This window comes from Erinaceus europaeus, chromosome 10 (assembly GCF_950295315.1).
Source record: "Erinaceus europaeus chromosome 10, mEriEur2.1, whole genome shotgun sequence".
In the NCBI taxonomy this organism is placed as follows: Eukaryota; Metazoa; Chordata; class Mammalia; order Eulipotyphla; family Erinaceidae; genus Erinaceus; species Erinaceus europaeus.
In genome coordinates, this window is record NC_080171.1 from 93,269,470 (window position 1) to 93,288,612 (window position 19,143).

The window sequence follows — 19,143 nt, forward strand, 5'->3', positions numbered from 1 at the left end:
GAATTATTTCTTCAGTTGAAGAAATAATCACCTTTAAAATAATTGGAAAACTACCAGGGATGGAAATGTAGCTAGGCATTATTTTTCTTGTTTTCAATGTTCCGGGAAGTAATGCTGAATAGTAAACTCAACATTATGAAGTGCCCAGCTACCCATTAAATTCTTTTTGTGTTATTTTTTTTTTAAAGGTCACTATCCCCCTTTTATAGAAAAGCACACCAAAGCTCCAAACAACCCTGTAATATCACTAAGGTGCTTTTTTTTTTTTTTTAACCAGATAACTGTTCCACTCTGACTATTGGTGGTGCTAGGCATTGAACCTAGGACTTCTTATGTGCAAGTCTTCTGTGGTGCCTTCCCAACACTCTTAAGGTTAGAATTTGAACCTTGGTTTCTTCAGTTCAAGAGAAAGTTCTTTCATTTTACCAAGATGGATATCAGAAATGACAAGCTCTTTCCACCACAGAATGTGTGAAGGCAGTTTTCAGTTTCACCATGAAACCCATCTAGCCCCAAGTCTTGTTTTTGTCAGCAGTTATTGCTGGGGCTCAGTGCTGATCTGACTATTCCACCATTCCCAATGACTTTTTTTTTCTTTCTGATAGAAGTGAGAGACAGAGAGAGATAGAGAGGGAAAGACAAAAAGGAGGAGAAACACCTACATCACTGCTCCACTGTTCATAGAGCTTCCCCCTGCAAGTAGGGACTGAGGGCTTGAACCCAGGTCCTTATGCATGGTTACCTGTGTGCTGTACCAGGTGAGTCACCCCCTAGCCCCAAGATAAGGGATTTTTATATTATAATTGAAGTCAGGTTCTTTAAGTTCTAACTGGTCATGGCTATCAATAATTTTTTTTAAAAAGTCTATGCTTTTTAAATTAAAAATGAGGTACTCTTACCTTTGACTTGATAAGTTGCAAAATGCTTTTCTCATTTTTCCCAATGTTCTTGTGCCCCAATGCTATTAAATTTTAGATCTATAACTCTCATGGATTAGATAGAACACCAGGTATAATGCTGAAAAATAGTCAGAATAAGAAAAAAGGAAAGCAAATCTTGTCTTGATATTATTCAGTGTGAAAAGAGAGTGGAGCCTGTACATTTTTTTCATGTTTTTAGTGGCTGAAATTAAGGTAGTTCAGGTCACACTTTTGAACTTACAGTTCAAAGGTAAAGAAATCAGAATACCTATGCATTAAAATCATCTTTTATAAATTGTAACAATGTAGGGAGTTGGGTGGCATAGCGCAGCAGGTTAAGCGCATGTGGTTTGAAGCGCAAGGGCCGGCTGAAGGATCTCAGTTCTAGCCCCCAGCTCCCCACCTGCAGGGGAGTCGCTTCACAAGTGGTGAAGCAGGTCTGCAGGTGTCTATCTTTCCCTCCCCCTCTCTGTCTTCCCCTCCTCTCTCCATTTCTCTCTGTCCTATCCAACAACAACGACATTAATAACCACAACGTTAAACAAGGGCAACAAAAGGGAAAATAAATAAATAAATATTTTTTAAAAACTCTTTAAAAAAATTATACCAATGTGCCATACCGGCACCCCACAGTGCCCCTACAGCCTCCGAAACCTGATCTCTGCTGGTGAGATCAACAACCCCATTCAAGAGGAGATTTTCCAGGAATGAGGTTTTATTGCAGTTAAACTGATCAAAATGCAATTAATCCACCACTTTTCCTTAGGGATGGCTCAAGAAAGCAGCTGCCTGTATACGTGGGTGAATATATTACTTGGCTGCCTTGGTATCTGAGCTGCTCCAATGACTCAGCAGGCCTGGCAGGCCACCACTTTGACATGCTAATTGGTGGAAACCATACCCAGTGTGATCGGCCCATTCACACTATAGTTATCAGTTTTACACAGTGAAGGAGATCTACGCTTCCCATGGTGAAGAGCAGTCTGGAGGACAAATTGGCGGAGAAGGAATGACTCAGAATATGACAAATGCAGAGGTGCTCAACCCTGACTAGATGGTGGAACCTCCTAGGAAGCCTATAATCTTTCCTATGGCCAGGCCTCCAGCCCAGGCTGATTAAAATCAGCATCTCAAGGAATGGGGACCCTAGCCTTAATATTTTTTTTAAATACTTTTTTTTAATTCCCTTTTGTTGCCCTTACTATTTTATTGTTGTAGTTGTTATTGATGTCGTTGTTGTTGGATAGGACAGAGAGAAATGGAGAAAGAAGAGGAGGACAGAGAGGGGGAAAGAAAGATAGACACCTGCAGACCTATGAAATGACCCCCTCTGCAGGTGGGGAGTCAGGGGCTCAAACTGGGATCCTTACGCTGGTCCTTGCCCTTTGTGCCACGTGCACTTTATCCACTGCACTACCGCCTGACTCCCTTGCCTTAGTATTTACGAAAGCTCTCTAGATGGTTCTAATGTAAAGTCAAAGGAAAGAGGCCCTACCATTGAGTGATTCTAACAATATTTAGTCTCAAGCCCACTTGGTGAAGGGTTATGGTAAAGGACCCAGCAAAAGACCATGTGCCTGAGGAAGTCAGTGTTCTCAGTTTTGAGCCATATCTGACAGGTGTTTTGCTCAAGTGAGAGTATTTGGTTCAATCTGATTTGCTGGAGTTTTGAGGAGGGCTATTTGAATTGCTTGTCTTAGATTTTCCTGCCTAAAATAGGCACAGTGATATTTATCCTATCCCTACTTTGTCAGTTAGGAGTTTGGTAAAAACAAAACAAAATGAGATCACATGAAATGTCATTAACTTCAGGGGTAACTCCATGGAAAGGAGGTGGAGCATATTCCTATCAACAACCAATATAATGTCTTGGTATGTGAGATGAAGAGAAGTGATGACTATTTTAAGTACTATAAAACTGTCAGTAACCTGGGGGTATGGATCGACCTGCCAACACCTATGTCCAGTGGAGAAGCAATCACAGAATACAGACCTTCCACCTTCTGCACCCCATAAAGAATTTTGATTCATATTCTTAGAGGGGTAAATGTTAGGGGCTCTGAATTCCAATTCTGTCAGGACCCAGAGCACTCAGAGGTAGTAGGTGTGACTTAGAACAGAAGTCAAGACCATAGGAAAAAATGGCAAATATCCTCCCAGATATTTCTCAAGCTTGCCTTCATGATAATAGCTCAATCAAAGATTGTTAGAATTCTTGTCTCCTAGGAATGTTTATACCTAAATAGGCATCCTAGCTTCCTCTCCTGCATTTCTTAACTTTCACTGGCTCTAATTCTATACTTTGGTCCAACATTTATTAAACTTTTGTTTACCACCTTATGCCACCTTTCAACCATCAAGTCCCAGATGCTGCCATGACCCCACCCTGACCTGCCTATACAGATGACTACATGATAAAGTGTCTAGAGCCCTCGTCTCTCTGGAGCCCTACCCTACTAGCGAAAGATTAGGTCTGTCTGGGAGTACAGATTGACCAGACTATAGCCCGTGTATCAGCAGAAAGCAGTTACTTCGAAGCACAAAACTCCATCCTTTAGCACCCCAAAAAGAATCTGGGGTCCATACTCTTAGAGGGGGAAAATGTTGAGGGGCAGGCTGTACCTGAAGGGTACTACCCAGGAAATGGGAGTGGTGACAGGTGTGGCTTAGAAAGGTGAAGATGGGCCTTGGATGTTATAACCTATGCCTGTATGCGTGGCTTGTCCTCTCTCTCTGCTACAGGAGTGCTGGTGGAAATGTGAGGACTTCTCTCTCTCTTCATTGTTCTGTCTGCCTAGGTCACCATGTGAGTAAGCTGTCTTTCGCTTTTTCTCTTTCTGCCTAGGTGAGTGCCCAAAGAGATGTGAGTAAATGGCCTCCTCTCCTTTCTCTCTCTGTCTCTGTCTCTCTGTCTCTCTCTCGGCTTGATATGTAAATGTCCTCAATTTTCCCGATTGTGTGTAGATAGACAGTTATAGAAATAATAGTCAACTCATATCTGTGATCTTGGGAGAACTAATGCAGTTTCCAATGGAGGGAATGGGGACACAGAACTCTAGTATGAGGAAGGTATGAATTATACCCCTGTTATCTTATAATTTTTGTAAGTCAATATTGTCACTAATAAAAATTATAATAAATAAATAGAAAAAAATTTCCAGAAGTCCATTAGATTGGTTCTTCCGATTTTGAAACAAAAAGTTTATAGCAAAAATCTTAGATTTTAGAAGAAAATTAAAAAGAAGAGTCTTTACCAAGTCCAAGTTATCAGAGACCCTCTCCTCCAATATTTTACATTATTCTCTGATCTTGGAGGATTCAAAGAGCAGCTATATGGGGATAATGATATTAAAGACAAGATTCTATCTTGTAAGATTGTTTTGTTTTTTAATTTCAACCAGAGCACTTCTTAATTCTGGCTTGTAGTAGTGCTGGGGATTGAACCTGAAACATCAGAGTCTGGCATGGAAGTCTTTTTGCATAACCATTATGCTATCTCCTCAGCCTTCTATCTCTGGGTTTTAAGCAGTCTATCCAGATTTAGAAAACAGTCAAGTAGAAACTCCAAAATTTGAACCCCCAAATCAGAATTATATGTAATCCTCCATCTCTTCTACTGAATCACTGTACTGGGGGCTTCTTAGAAAGTTTAATATAACCTGTCAACCTCACAATGTTATATTCCAAGAACCTGTTATGTTCTAAGCTACGGCCCAAGAACTCTATATCTGCTTACAACGTAAGAAGCAAAACTGACAGAAATGAATGATATAAAAAATACTTACTGGGCCTCTCTTTTCTTCTTTAGTGGGTCCATGAGACGCAGGGTGTCTCTAATCACAGCCACTTTCACTTCCTCATCAACAAGGCTGGGGACATTTTCAAAGACTCCTGGAGAAAGCTTGAAAGGATAAGGATTCCATGTTATGGTGAAATTCAGTTTAGTACCAAGTGACCATCAGCATTCAACCCTCCCACTAACTCTTGTGATTTTGCTTATGTTAGTTTTTTTGTAAGACTCCCTTTTCACAATCTTAAAATGCTGACTTCCTATTACAAATCAACAAAATACAGAAAGAAAATGCTACTTTTCTGATAATCAGAATTCTACATGCTCAATATAGAAAATTTTGAAATATAGTAAGGGTTAAGAAAATTGAATTTACATAATTCCCCTCAAAACCCAGCATTAACATATGGTGTATTTCCTTCTAGTCTTTTTTATGCTTTGTAGGGTGGGGGGAGGGGAAATAATATAACCATTGTTAACCGTATTATTTATCTTAGTGATCCAAGCATGTCGACATGGCTAAATCATATTCATAGAATTTCAATTAGTTCATCTCCTGAGGCTAACTAATTAGTTCATGTCAAAACTGATGGAGAGGCTCAGCTGCTTCTACGTTTGCAGACCTTAAAAGTTAGAAGAATGGCATGATGGGAAATTACCATAGGTCAGATAGGTCTTATATTAATAGCTTGTTCAGAGCGCAACAAAACTGAAATTGCTTAGACTTGAAACAAACTTGGCTGTGCAAATCTGAGAATATTAGATTGTGTCTAGCCAAGTGAGCATTGTGAGAGCTGTGTGGCAATACATCCAATGAGATATTCAAAATACTTACTTCTTGTTCATGTTCAATCCTCATGCTGGGATTTGCATTTACTTCAAGCAGCATAGGCTTCAGATTTTTCATTAGAAGAATGTCAAAGCCGAGAATCTGGGCAGGATAAACATAATTCAGAATTATTCCCTCTAGCTACAATTTCTCTCCAGGAACTGAGTGTGGTGTTAAGGTCATTAAGATGAAAATAAATTTAAGCTTGGCCCTATCACCTGAACCTTGACCCTGACTTTTCTTGTCAAATAACTTGCCTGCCTCTGAGTAGATTTATCAGGCCGAATGGACAGCAGAGAATTTTATAGGAGCCTTGATAATGGGATGAGTTCCCATAGTGCATTTCAGGCTATCAGTGTCATCTGAAGTGCTATGAGATGATGACCTCTTTCATCTTTAACAGGTTTTTTATTATGGTAAGGATCATTGTAGTCCATCAATTTCTCCCTGTCCTTTTACTCCCTTATATTAAGTTGCTTCCGAGCTAGATCTCTGAAAATTCAAGGCTACTTTTTTTTTTTTACATCAAGAATACATCAGCATTACTTAAAGAGCCTTTCCAAAACCTTATCTCAGATAAATTGTGTATACACACATATACTGGTGTGAAAATGTGCCTTTGAAATCTTATATTTCATAAGCCAATGTTAAATCAATAATAATAAAAAATTTAACTTTCCTCATGCCCTAAATCAACCACTCAGAGAAGAACATGAGCAAATGTATTTTCAATACTAAACCTCCCAGGTAATTCAGATACACCCTCTTAGTTTAGAAGGGGATAATTATTAGGTGTCGTCTATCACTATACAATGAGCCAATTGTGATCTCATTTACCCTTGTGACAGGATGTGTAGAAGTATTGCAGAAGTAGAAACTGACGCTGAAAGGCCAACGCATCTCCTTAAGGCTGACCAGTTAGTAATGCCACAGCTGCATAGTATATCCATAGTCCATTGGACCAGGTACAGGATGAAAGGATGGGGCCTCTTGTTCAAAGCTTATTAACAATTTAATAAGAATGACAACAGGTTTGGGGACTTTGGTGCACAGTGGGTTAAGCACACATGGCACAAAGTGCAAGGACTGGAGCAAGGAACCCAGTTCAAGCCCCCGGGTCCTCACCTGTGTGGGGGGGGTCACTTCACAGGTAGTGAAGCAGGTCTGCAGATGTCTTTCTCTCCCCCTCTCTGTCTTCACCTCCTCTCATGATTTCTCTGTCCTATCCAACAACAACGACAGCAACAATAACAACAACAATAAAGCAACAAAGGCAAAAAAGGAGGAGGGGGAAGAGTGGCAACAGGAAATTAAACCAGGCAAGGAGACCTGCTGAGCACAGGCACTGTGTGGCTACAAAGCCACATCCACATCACATGTCCATGAAGTCAGCCTACACAAAGCTAACCTCAACTTCACTTGCCTGACACTTGCTCTTGAGTCCATCAAGCTGACTCAGAAGCTTTCTCTTTTTCTGGATTCTTTCAATTCCTCACAAGCCTGATGATAGGCATAAGCAACTCTCATGCAGAAGGTGAAGGGCTCCCTCTGCCTAAAACAGCTCTTCCCCTAGATGACTCTTCCTTATCCTTGAGAACATAGGTCCTAATTAGATTCAGAATCAGACTAGGAGGATGTCAGAGTCTCTGGAGGACTCTCTTTATATCTACAGAAAGTGATGAAGTAGAGAGCTTCTAAAATAGCTGACATAACCCAACGTTAAAAAACAAAAAAGTAATGTGGAGAATAAAAGGGAGAAAAGGAAAAAAAAATGTGATGTCCCCTCTACTGTGGACTCAAGAGGAAAAGACAAGGAGAGATCCATTTACTTGTCTGTATAGAATATGCATTAGTTAAATGGTAATTATTAAACTGCAGCTTCATCCTTATTAATAAAATCGGGGCTTGAATGACCACTTTTGGAGGTGATTCAAGATGAAGTTATTCTTCAATGAAGGGTAATAAGGATGAAAAGTTGGGGAGGAAAAAGTCATCCTCACTCTATTTTTCTCTCCCTGGACATGAAAAGAAAGAAATGGAAATGCAGTAGAAAATGTTACATGCATTATAGATTGACTTAATAATATATGACAAGTGGGTATGAGCGATGAGGCCTTTAAGAGGCTCTGGTGACATCATCAGTCTAACTTCAGACCTCACTTGAGACATGTGATGTTGATGAGGCTGCAGAGAAGGGCAGGCTGCACATCAGCATTTATCAGCCTTAGACAATAATGCTTCCTTTTCACTACATCCTAAGATGTAGTGGGTTGGGTCTTGCACTTTCTCAGCCCAATAGGCTCTTCCCATTTCAATGCACAGTGGTTTTGTAAACAGACAGCTGTTGAAAAGCTGGGAGTGGAGGAGGGGTGGCAAATCCTCATAAGCCATACTGACTGCGCCCACCAGCAACATAACATCTCCAGAACCTAGACTTCAGTGCATGCATTTGATTATGTAGGTCTTATAGAGGAATGCTTTGCAGTAAGCAAGGCCTGGGCTACAGTCCTCAGCTCAGCTTCTCACACTAGACAGACTACTCTAGGTAAGGGACCAGGTGCTGATGACCCAGTAGCACAAATATTTTACCATGTACAAAGACATGTTCAAGCCATGTACATTTTACCATGTTCAAGCCCCTTTCAGCAGGCAGGAGCTGGGGGTGATGAGGTTCACAAGTGGTAGAGCAGTGCTATAGGTGTCACTCCTTCTCTCTGCCTCTCTCTCTATCCTTATCTCTATCTCTCCCTCAGTCAAAAAGAAAAGGAAGGGAGGGAAGAAAGAAGACGGAAAGAATGGGGCTGGGAGGTGGTGCATGCAATTAAGCACATGCAAGGACCTGCGTTCAAACCCCTACTCCTCACCTGTGGGGGGGGGTGGGGTTTCTTGGAGGAGTAGAGCAGGTCTGCAGATGTCTTTCTCTATCCCTCTGTCTCCACCCCTACCCCCTTAATTTCTCTTTGTACTATCAAATAAGAAAAAAAAATAGAAAAGGAAAAGTGGTCACTGGAAGCAGTGGATTCATGTGCCATCACCAAGCCCTAGTGGTAAACCTGGTAGCAATTTTAAAAAAGAGTAGAAAGAATAGCAATAACAAAGGAGTGGAAAGAATAGCCAGCAGGAACAAGGAAGCCATGTAAGTTCTAAGCCCCAGTAATAACACTGCTGGGGGGTAGGGGGGGGGGACTGTTATGCATGAAGGGCTTGGCTTCTCTGAATCTTACTGATGCCACCTGGAAATTGGGGATAACAATGGCTAGCATTCGAATAGTTGAATTAGGAAGCCAAAAGTACCTAAGATTATGTTTATCACATAGAAGGCATTAAACATATGCAACTCCCTACCCAGTCTCCCACTAATTCCAACAAGAAGAAAGGGCATTAGTGACTTTAAGGTTCAGAGGAGCTAAATTCAAATCTTGTTTCTGCCTTCAAGGTGTACAACTACATTCACATGATACTTCCCCCTTCCCCCACTGATTCAATCAAGTCAAATTACTTAGCAGTTCCAATTTCCTCATGCCTATAACAAGAATAAGAATAGTATGTCATTCACTCACAAAATGTGTGTTGTGTTCCTGGAACTATGCTAGCATCTGGAAGTAAAGTAGTGCAGGGCACAAAGTCTCTGTCCTCATGAAGCTTGCAGTCTAGGAGGGGAGGTAGGTGCATGAATTAAGAGAATGGGAAGTGGAACAGTTTTGCACAGTCCCTGCACATCATCACTATTTCATGGAAATCAGCTTTATTATATTCTTTCACAATCTTGAGGAAATACAAGTTGTTTTCTCATCAAAAGTTCAAGGAAATATGTGACATCAATAAATCTCAACAAGGGAGTCGGACTGTAGCGCAGCGGGTTAAGCGCAGGTGGCGCAAAGCACAAGGACCGGCAGAAGGATCCCGGTTCGAACCCCGGCTCCCCACCTGCAGGGGAGTCGCTTCACAGGTGGTGAAGCAGGTCTGCAGGTGTCTATCTTTCTCTCCCCCTCTCTGTCTTCCCCTCCTCTCTCCGTTTCTCTCTGTCCTATCCAACAACGATGACAATAATAACTACAACAATAAAACAACAAGGGCAACAAAAGGGAATAAATAAATAAAATAAAATATTAAAAAATAAATAAATAAATAAATCTCAACAAATAGAATCACAGATCAGGGAAAGCCTTGAGATTGCTTCTAACATAAAATCCCAGAATATCAGAACTGGAGGGAAAAGGGCATTCATTTGGCCCAATGGTTTTTCAAAATGCTGCTGATGTCTGGGGCAGCTGTAGGAGGACAGAGCAGATCAACTTTTTAAAATCTTACATGCTGGAGCTGGGGAGGGAAGCTTTGTTTTGTTTTAAAACTACTAATCTAACTTAACACTCACTTTTGACATAGCAGCAGTTGGATGGGGGAAAGAGAGAAAGAGAGAGAAGGCTTTTCAATAATGTGACACCCCCACACACACCATCTCTAGTAATTTAGTCAGCAATTATGAGTTACACACATACTGTTTGAGGGCTACCCTGGGCGATTCAAAGATATCTGGCCTTCATTCCATACCTCTAGAATATTCAAAGTAACCTGGGGAGGAAAAGGTTCTGGCCATTAATGGTAAATTCATGATGCAAAGGACCCAAATTACATTCCAAGGAGAGGGAATTCTTTCCCAACCCTTAGAACCACACACCTATCTGCATCCAGAAAATTCCTGAATGGAAGCTCTCAAATTCTTTTTTAAAAAAATATTTTTATTTATTTGTTATTGGATAGAGACAGAAGAAAAATTGAGAGGGGAGGAAGAAACTGAGAGGGAGAAAGACAAAAGAGACACCTACAGCCCAGTTTCACTACTTACAAAGCTTTCTCCCTGCAGTTAGGAACCAAGGGCTTGAACCTGGGTCCTTGCACACTGTAATGTGTGTGCTTAACCAGGTGCTCCACTGCCAGGCCCAAGATCTCAAATTCTTCAAAGTCAACATATCCAAGTTCCCAGTATGTGGTTGGGAGCCTCTAAGATGGTCCTAACTGATCCCAAGAATACTTGGTGGCCATGTCCTAGTAACCCCCCTCCCTCCTTGAGGGCAGGATGCACCTTGAGATTGAGTTCTAGCAAACAGAATAGACAGAAATGATGACATGTTGCCTCCAGTATTCGGCTATAAAACAAAAACAAACAAACAAAAAACTGTACTTTCCACCTTGAAATGCATTCTCTTGCTCTCTTTGACAGAAACCACCCCCCATATTGTGAATTGCTCTACTGAGAGGCCCAGATGAGGATGTGGTGTCCCTTGCCAAAAATTACACAGTGTCTGGAACCTATCAACAGCCAAATAAGTGAGCCCAGAAAACAGTCTTTCCCCAGGAAAATATTTAAATGATGATAGTCCTGGTCAACATGTTGTCTATAACCTCATGAGAGACTGAGCAGAAGCAGCCCCTAAGTCTAGATTCCAGATCCACAGAAATGATGAGATCATTTAATGGCTTTTGGTTCAAGCTGCCAAGATCAGGGATGATTTGCTAAATATCAACAGATGACTAATAGGCCACCTGTCTCTAAAAATCTACATTTCCTGTTTTCTTTGCCCACCAAATCACACAAATCAAAAATGTTTCTTCTGTCCTTTACACCCAGCTGCACACCAGCTCCTACATAGTCATCTCCCAAGGAACTTATTAGATCTGGCCTATCCTCAGGGTTCCTGCTATAGGTCAAGTCTTTTTTTTTTTTTAGGTTTAGTCTTGCACCATCTTTGCCTGGACTACTTGACTAATCTCCCTAAAGTTCTCAAAATCACCCCTCTAATTCCTCAGGAACATGGGGCTGTCAGAGTGATTTTTCTAAAATGCAAATAGGATGTTAACACCCCTTCTATCTGAAATTCCTGCCTACAGAGAAGCACAAGTCCTGCTGCATGTCCTACAAATCCCTTATGACCCGGCATCTGTCTCACACTCCAGTTGTATTTCCTCCCACTCATCTTGGGCTCTGACTGAGCTAAACCAGTCTCATTCTGGCATGCTTTCCTACCCTCTGCTTTATATTTTTTCTTCCTAGAAGACAACTTTATCAAATTATTTGTTAAGCACCTACTGAATGTTAGGTGCTATTCCAAGCACAGAAGGTCGAACACTAAACAAGACAAAGAGTGCTTCAACATCCGGCCCTATGGGGTATAGTGACATGCTAGTAAAGAAAGAGAAGACCGTAAGCAAGCTAGTGATTAAATCAAGTCATAGGTATGGAGTGCAGTATAGTAGGTGGAGGGGAGAGTTTGGTGGTTTAGACAGATAATCAGGGAAGGTCTTTCTAAATAGGTGACACTTATTGTCTCTTGTCTTGAATAGTTCCTGATGTGAACTTTTTGTTTTCATTGTTGTGGGGATAGGTTTAGTTGCTTGATCTTCAAGTTCACTGGTCACTTCTTCCGCTGTATCTAAACTACTATTAATCCTACCCAGTGACATTTTTTTAATATTTATTTATTCCCTTTTGTTGCCCTTGTTTTATTGTTGTAGTTATTATTGTTGTTGTTATTGATGTCATTGTTGTTGGGTTGGACAGAGAGAAATGGATAAAGTAGGGAAAGACAGAGAGGGGGAGAGAAAGATAGACACCTGCAGAGCTGCTCCACCAATTGTGAAGCAACTCCCCTGCAGGTGGGGAGCCAGGGGCTGGAACCGGGATCCTTAAGCCGGTCTTTGCACTCTGTGCCATCCATGCTTAACCCACTGCACCACCACCCAACTCCCCCAGTGACATTTTCATCTCAGATATATCTTTTTCTCTAGAAGTTACATTTGATTTTATTTTGTTACTTTCTTATTTATTTGTTATTGGATAAAGACAGAGAGAAATTGGGAGGAGAGAGGGAGATATAGAGACAGAGAGACACCTGCAGCTCTGCTTCACAACTTGTGAAGCTTTTCCCCCTGCAGGTGGAGACCAGGGGCTTGAACCTGGCTCTTTATGCATAATAATGTGAGCATTTAACCAGGTACACCACTACCTGGCCCCCACTTAACTTTTTAATAGCTCCCATTAATCTACATTAAACTCATATTTTCCTTTAAAACTATGTAGATCATTAAAATGACTTTTTTTTTCTTATATCCTTATCATACAAGTTTCAGTATTTCTAATATATCTATTTGTATGGGGATAGTTCTACATTGTGAGACATTTAGTGGTTAATTTTCTTTTACCAGAACCCTGCTCACCTCTGGTTTATGGTGGTGCAGGAGATTGAATCTAGAACTTTGGAGCCTCAGGCATGAGAGACTCTTTTCATAACCATTATGCTATCTACCCCTGCTGATTAGTGTTTACTTTTAAAAATTGATTTCTGGGTATTTTAAATGTTACATGCTCAGTGCTTAGAGGTGGTCTTCTTCTTAAAACTGTTAGGCCTTGCTAGCAGTTATTTTAAAGTTAATTTGATATTTTCATAGATTATTGCTTGAGCTTTACTAGGAAGAGTCTAAAGTAGCTTCCCTTCTGGGGAAGATCCAGTCTACTGAGGCAGAACTTGCATGGACCAACCCTTTACACATGCATGGCCTAGCAAGCAGCAAAGACACACAAAATTCCCATGATGGTTGCTATCGCTCTTTTCCAACTTATTTCCTTCTTTTTCAGGATTCTGTTCATAGAATTCCAGCCACTTCAGCCTTCTGAGACTTTGAGCTCCATCTCCTCAACTCTTTTGAGGACATAGACTCTGTTTGGTTTACCCTTCACAGAATCCAGATTCCAGAAATTGCCCCAGCTATGTGGGGTGGCTCTCTACAAAGTAAGGCAGCAAGTTGTACTCACTTTCCTTTGGCGTCGCAGTGCTGAGCTGTCTATTTTTCCAAAATCTGAAAACTCTTATTTTTTACACTTCATTTTCAGAAGAACATTCAGTTTGGTCTTTGTGACTCCACATGACCAGAAGCAAAAGTCTTGGGAGATGACTTGTGAACAGATTGAATGAAGAGAGCCAATAAAGCATTTAAAGAGCTAAGGAGGAGCACTCCAGACAGAACAGCAAGAACAAAGGCCACTTTGGACAAACAGTAAAGAGTGAACAAGGAGGAGGATGGTAAAAGATGAGGTCAGAGAGAAAAACAAGGGGCCAGATCATGTAGCCTCTTGTAGGCCATGGTAAAAAGCCAGAATTTTAAGTGCAATGAGAAAGCCTTCATAGGGCTTGCACAAGGAAAGTAATTTAGTCTGACTTGTGTTTTAAAAGGATCACCTTGGCTACAGTGGAAAAGACAGGCTATAGGCAGCAAGGGTGGACAGGGGGACATTAATTAGGACTCTATCATAGGGATACAAGCACAGGGTAATGGCTGCCTAGACTGGGATGGGAGCCATAGAATTGGTTAGAAGTGGTTTCATTTAGGATGCATTTTTAAAAATGACTGCAAAAGTGGCTTATGGATTCCATGTAGGGAGGAGGAGGAGGAGGAGGAGGAGGGAAAAATAAAGAAGGATGACTCGGGGCTTGTGTCTAAGAACTGACTACATAACAACTGAAACAAGAAAGACAAAAGAACAGTAGGTTTGGGAGGGAGATCAAGAGTTTGACTTTGAACATGTCAAGTGTGAGATACACACAAAAGATCCAAGTGAAAATGAAAGTAGGCAATTGGATAGACCAGTTCAAGAACAGGTCAGATTTGTACAGATACAAATTTACGCACAAACAACACACAGGTAGGAGCTAAGCCTTGGTGCTGGAAAGAATCATCTAAGGAGTAATTATCAATAAGACCCTAAGGATCTCCAAAAGTCATAGGTGCAGAAGAAAAGAACAACTCTAGAAAGTAGAAAGAAAACCAGGAGAAGTTGGTACATACCACAATAGAGTGTAGCTTTTTCTACTTGGCATGTTTTTCATGCCTTAGCTCCAGTTTAGCATCTCCTCCTGTGGGAAGCCTTCCTGGCTGGACTGGGCAAAGTTAATTCTCTTTACTATGCTCTCTAACATCCTATTTAATGCTGTCTTAGAGTATTCATTACAAGGAACTATAATTTTCATGTGTCAGTCTCCCCTAAGAAACCTCTTAGGTAAGACAGGGACTGTGCCTTTGCTTTGCTTTTTAAAATTTTTGCCACCAGGGATATCCCTGGGGTTTGGTGCTTGCAAAGCCAGGCAACCACTCCTGAGGGCTATTTTTTTTATTATTATTTTCTTTTCCCAGAGACAGAGAGAAATAGAGAAGGGAGGGGGAAATGAAGAGGGTGAGAGAAAGATAGCTGCAATACTGCTTCATTACTCATGGAGCTACCCTCAACCAGGGGCACGAACTTGGGTTGTTTTTTTTTAATATTTATTTATTTATTCCCTTTTGTTGCCCTTGTTGTGTTATTGTTGTAGTTGTTGTTGTTATAGATGTCGTCATTGTTGGATAGGACAGAGAGCAATGGAGAGAGGAGAGGAAGACAGAGAGGGGGAGAGAAAGGTAGACACCTACAGACCTGCTTTACCGCCTGTGAAGCAACTCCCCTACAGGTGGGGAGCCAGAGGCTCGAACCGGGATCCTCACGCTGTTCCTTGCGCTTTGTGCCACCTGCGCTTAACCCGCTGTGCTACCGCCGAACTCCCGAGCTTGGGTTTTTGTGCATGGTAGTGTGTCTGTGCTACTGGGTGCGACAAATACTGCCTGTCCCCTGAGGACTGTGTCTTAACCATAACCACATGTCCCACAATTTACTCAGGCCTGGTTTCAGTGGCTGCAGTCCAAAGGAACAGAAAGCTTAAATAGCAGAGATGGTCAGAAAAGGACGTGTTGAAGCAGCACATTGTTGAAAGGCATTGAACTTCAAAACCAGGCAAGAGCAGGAAAGACTGCACCAGCCTAAGGTAGAAAGGAACAAACAGAATTGGGATAGCATAAATTATGACTGAGAAATGGTTCTGCTTGGTAGGGCTGAGGGAGATCAGAAGAGGTAAGGGAAGCCAGACAGAGTTAGGTTGAGAGGCAACAAATGCCTTGCTCTCTAGAACACTGGTGCTCCAGCTGAGTTTCAAATGTGTATCCTTTGTGACTTTCAATTAAAGGCACTTCTTCACAGAACTATTATGACAATAACAGATTGTTTAATAACAACTGTCATTTACTAAGTGATTACTGTGGACTAGGTAGTGTGTCAAATGTTCCACATAATAAGTTTCTCCTAAATGATCCTACCACAGTTCTGTGATACAAATATCATCTCTGTTTGCACATAAAGACATCAGGAAGCTAAAGCTAAGATGGGTGAACTTGTCAAGTTTACAAGTTAGAATTGCTGGAAGGAGCAGCTAGAATTAACTCAAACCCAGAGCATCTGAGCACACAACCCACATCTTCATTTGATGATAAGACTGCATCTCTGCCTTTGTGCTGTGGAGTGTCTGGGCTGAAGGAGAAGGAGGAAGCTGAAAGAACAAGAAGAAAGAGAAGCACCTTAGGATTCAAGGGTAGTATCTTCCCCAGACAGCTAAAGGAAAGGATCATGGGCCAAGGAGAGCAATTGACATGAAACTAGAGAAAGACCAGATTGTGAATGGGTGTGGGAACTGAAAACAAGAATTAATAAATAGGACTACATCAAACTAAAAAGCTTCTACATATCAAAATCAAATCACACAATGATAACCAGGCAACCCAATCAATGGGAGAAGTTATTTCCAAGCCATACATTTGACAAGTGACTAATATCAAACATGTATAAGGAACAGATACAGCTCAATGAAATAAATAAATCCCAATAAAAAGCGGGTCAAAGAACTAATTTTCAAAGGTCAAAAGAATTAGTTTTCTAAAGAAGAGATACACATGGCCCAGAGACAGAAGAAATGCTCCACTTATCATTAGAGAAACGTAAATTAGAGCTACACTGAGATTCCACCTTATAGACCTGTAGGAAGGACCTACATCAGCAAAACAGGAAATAATAGGTTTTGGCAAGGTTGTGGAGAAAAAAAGAACTCTGCTGCCCTACTAGTGGGAATGAAAACTGGCAATCCCTTTGGAAGACTGTATAGAGATTCCTTAAACAAATAAAAGTGGTATTACTTTATGACACAGCAATATCACCCTTGGGAATTTATCCAGTGGACACTCAAACACTAATTTGAAGAGACATATGCACCCCTATGTTCATAGCTGCATCATCCACAATAGCCAAAGAATGGAAGCAGCCTGAATGCTTATCAACAGATGACTGGCTAAAGAAATTATGGAATTATGGAAAAAGACAATATTGTGTCCTTTGAGACAAAATGGATGGGCCTGGAGGTGATAATGCTTAGTGAAATAAGTAAAGAGATGAAAGACAACTATCAGGTAGTTTCACTCATATGTAGAATCTAGAGAACTGATACACATGAACTTGAGAAAAAAAAGAAGCAAGCAAATTGTTTCTTTTTGGCAAGCAAATTGTTTCTAAGACGTGTGAGAACTATAGTAGCTATCTTTGGGAGTGTGGAGATACAGAACTCTGGTGGAGGGTGTGGCGGGGAAATGTATATACACTGTAATCTTACAATCTTGAAACCTAATAATCACAAATAAAAAAATTAAATAGAACTGAAATAGATAAGTTTTCAAAACCAAAAAAGGAAGGATGGAAGGAACACATGAACGAGAAAGAAAGGGAGAGAGAAAAAAACTGTTTCTAAGACTTTGTGAGCATTCTTGTGGTTATCCATTATCTTTCTGGGGTGGAAAGTTGGGGACACAGAACCTTGGTGGTGGGTGAGGTGTGGAACTACACCCTATAATCTTACCAGCTTGTAACCTACTATTAATCATAAGTTAAAATTGGAAGGAAAAAAAAAAGACCAAGTTATAAGATTGAGAAAGAATGTTCTTGAACAGTGAACTGGAAAACATTCTCTACATGTGTATTTCTGACACATGAATCATCTACCCTGAATGGACTTGACTGTTCAAGCTGAGGTCACACTGTTACCCTCAAGAAGACTGACATGAGGAGAGGGAGCTGCCCACAGTGGCAGGGCAGCAGGCAGGAAGAACAGGGCTGCCATGTTTGCAGGCAACAAATTACAAGAAACTTGCCCACAGGCTGAGCTGTGCTAGCAGCTGCTCCAGGCCATCACAATTTCGCAAGTTGTTATTGTGGCTATGATTGGAAAGGGGTCATGGTCACATGCTTAAGACAGATGTAATTTTGTTGGCTAGAGCTTTTGTCCTGGAATGTTGTAGAACCAGATCCATGCTACAAGCAAAGGGGGCTTTATGGCAAATAAATAACTTATTATATAAGCATTCAATGTGGTCACACAGTGGAAAGCAGGTAAGGTGTTATCTTTGCCAAGCATCATCTCAGGCTCAACCTCCAGCACCAGGGAAATATCATGGCACTGGGGGAAATTCTAGTGTTGTGGTTCTCTCCCTCCTACCCCCTTTCTCTGTCCCTCTGTCCCTCTTTATCTAAATTAAAAAGATGGCCTGGAAGCAGTGAAATAACTCATTTATGCTAGAGGCCTCAGTCCCACAAGAAAGAAAAATGAAGGAAGGAACAAAGGGACGGAGGGTGGGAGAGGAGGAGGGGAGAAGGGAGAGAAAAGAAGGAGGAAATGAAGGAAGAAAGGAGAGAGGAAGGTAAGGAAAGGGAAGGGAATGGAGATAAGAAGGAAGTAAAGAAGTTAGGAAGGAAGGGACAGAGGGAAGGAGAGAAGGGAGGGAGGGAGGGAGGGTGGAAGGAAGGAACAAGAAGGGTAGGTAAATGGTTCAGATCTGTGGCTCCATTTGCTAGGCAGAATCTGTCCAAACCAGTGTCTCCCTCCCTGCCTTCCTTTCTGGCCTCCAGTTGCCCACAGCTGTGGTCCCCTGGCTCCACCCAGTTGTGGTCCCCATGCAGACTGTCCATAGCAAGACTACCACCCTGACCTCCACCCTGTACTGGTCCGCAGCCAGCGCTCTGTGGCTTGGCCATGCACGCCCAGTACACATGATACTCCTGGAATAGCTGTCACTGTCAAACAGATGTGACCACAGTTCCCCCAAGATGACCTTTGGATGCCTCCACATTGCAGCTGCCCTAACCCAAGACTTGTTTTTTAGATTCCTGCCTCTATGTTTTGTCCACTTGCCTTTTCTTTTTTTTTTAATATTTATTTTATTTATTCCCTTTTGTTGCCCTTGTTGTTTTATTGTTGTAGTTATTATTGTCACTGTTGGATAGTACAAAGAGAAATGGAGAGAGGAAGGGAAGACAGAGAGGAGGAGAGAAAGATAGACACCTGAAGACCTGCTTCACCGCCTGTGAAGCAACTCCCCTACAGGTGGGGAGCCGGGGGGCTCGAACTGGGATCCTTACGCTGGTCCTTGCGCTTTGCGCCACACACACTTAACCCACTGCGCTGCCGCCCAGCCCCCCCCCCACACACATACTTGCCTTCTCTAATGGTTGCATTAGATATCCTGCCTGGGTGCCAAAGCCTAGAGTCCAGATGCTAAGGGGACCTCTCCATGGCAAAGAGACCCTCCTGGAGTGAATGGCTGCCTGAAATCTTCAAAGAGTTGCACCTGCCTGCCTGGAAACCATGCTGACCAGTGCCCCGAGGCAGTCTCTCTGGATTGGGGTCCTGTACCTCAGCACCTCATAA

The 19,143-nt window shown here is 41.7% G+C and overlaps 1 protein-coding gene across 5 annotated transcripts in view; it reads right to left on the bottom strand.

The window, feature by feature from the left end:
* Positions 1-19,143, bottom strand: part of TTLL11 (tubulin tyrosine ligase like 11) — a 357,854-nt gene that overhangs the window by 196,150 nt on the left and 142,561 nt on the right. For all 5 annotated transcript variants that reach the window (XM_016185018.2, XM_060200097.1, XM_060200100.1 and 2 more), the window contains 2 exons: positions 5,546-5,641; positions 4,706-4,821 (listed from right to left, as the gene is read on the bottom strand). In XM_016185018.2, coding sequence (XP_016040504.2) covers positions 4,706-4,821; positions 5,546-5,641 — 212 coding nt within the window. The remainder of the gene's footprint in view (positions 1-4,705; positions 4,822-5,545; positions 5,642-19,143) is intronic.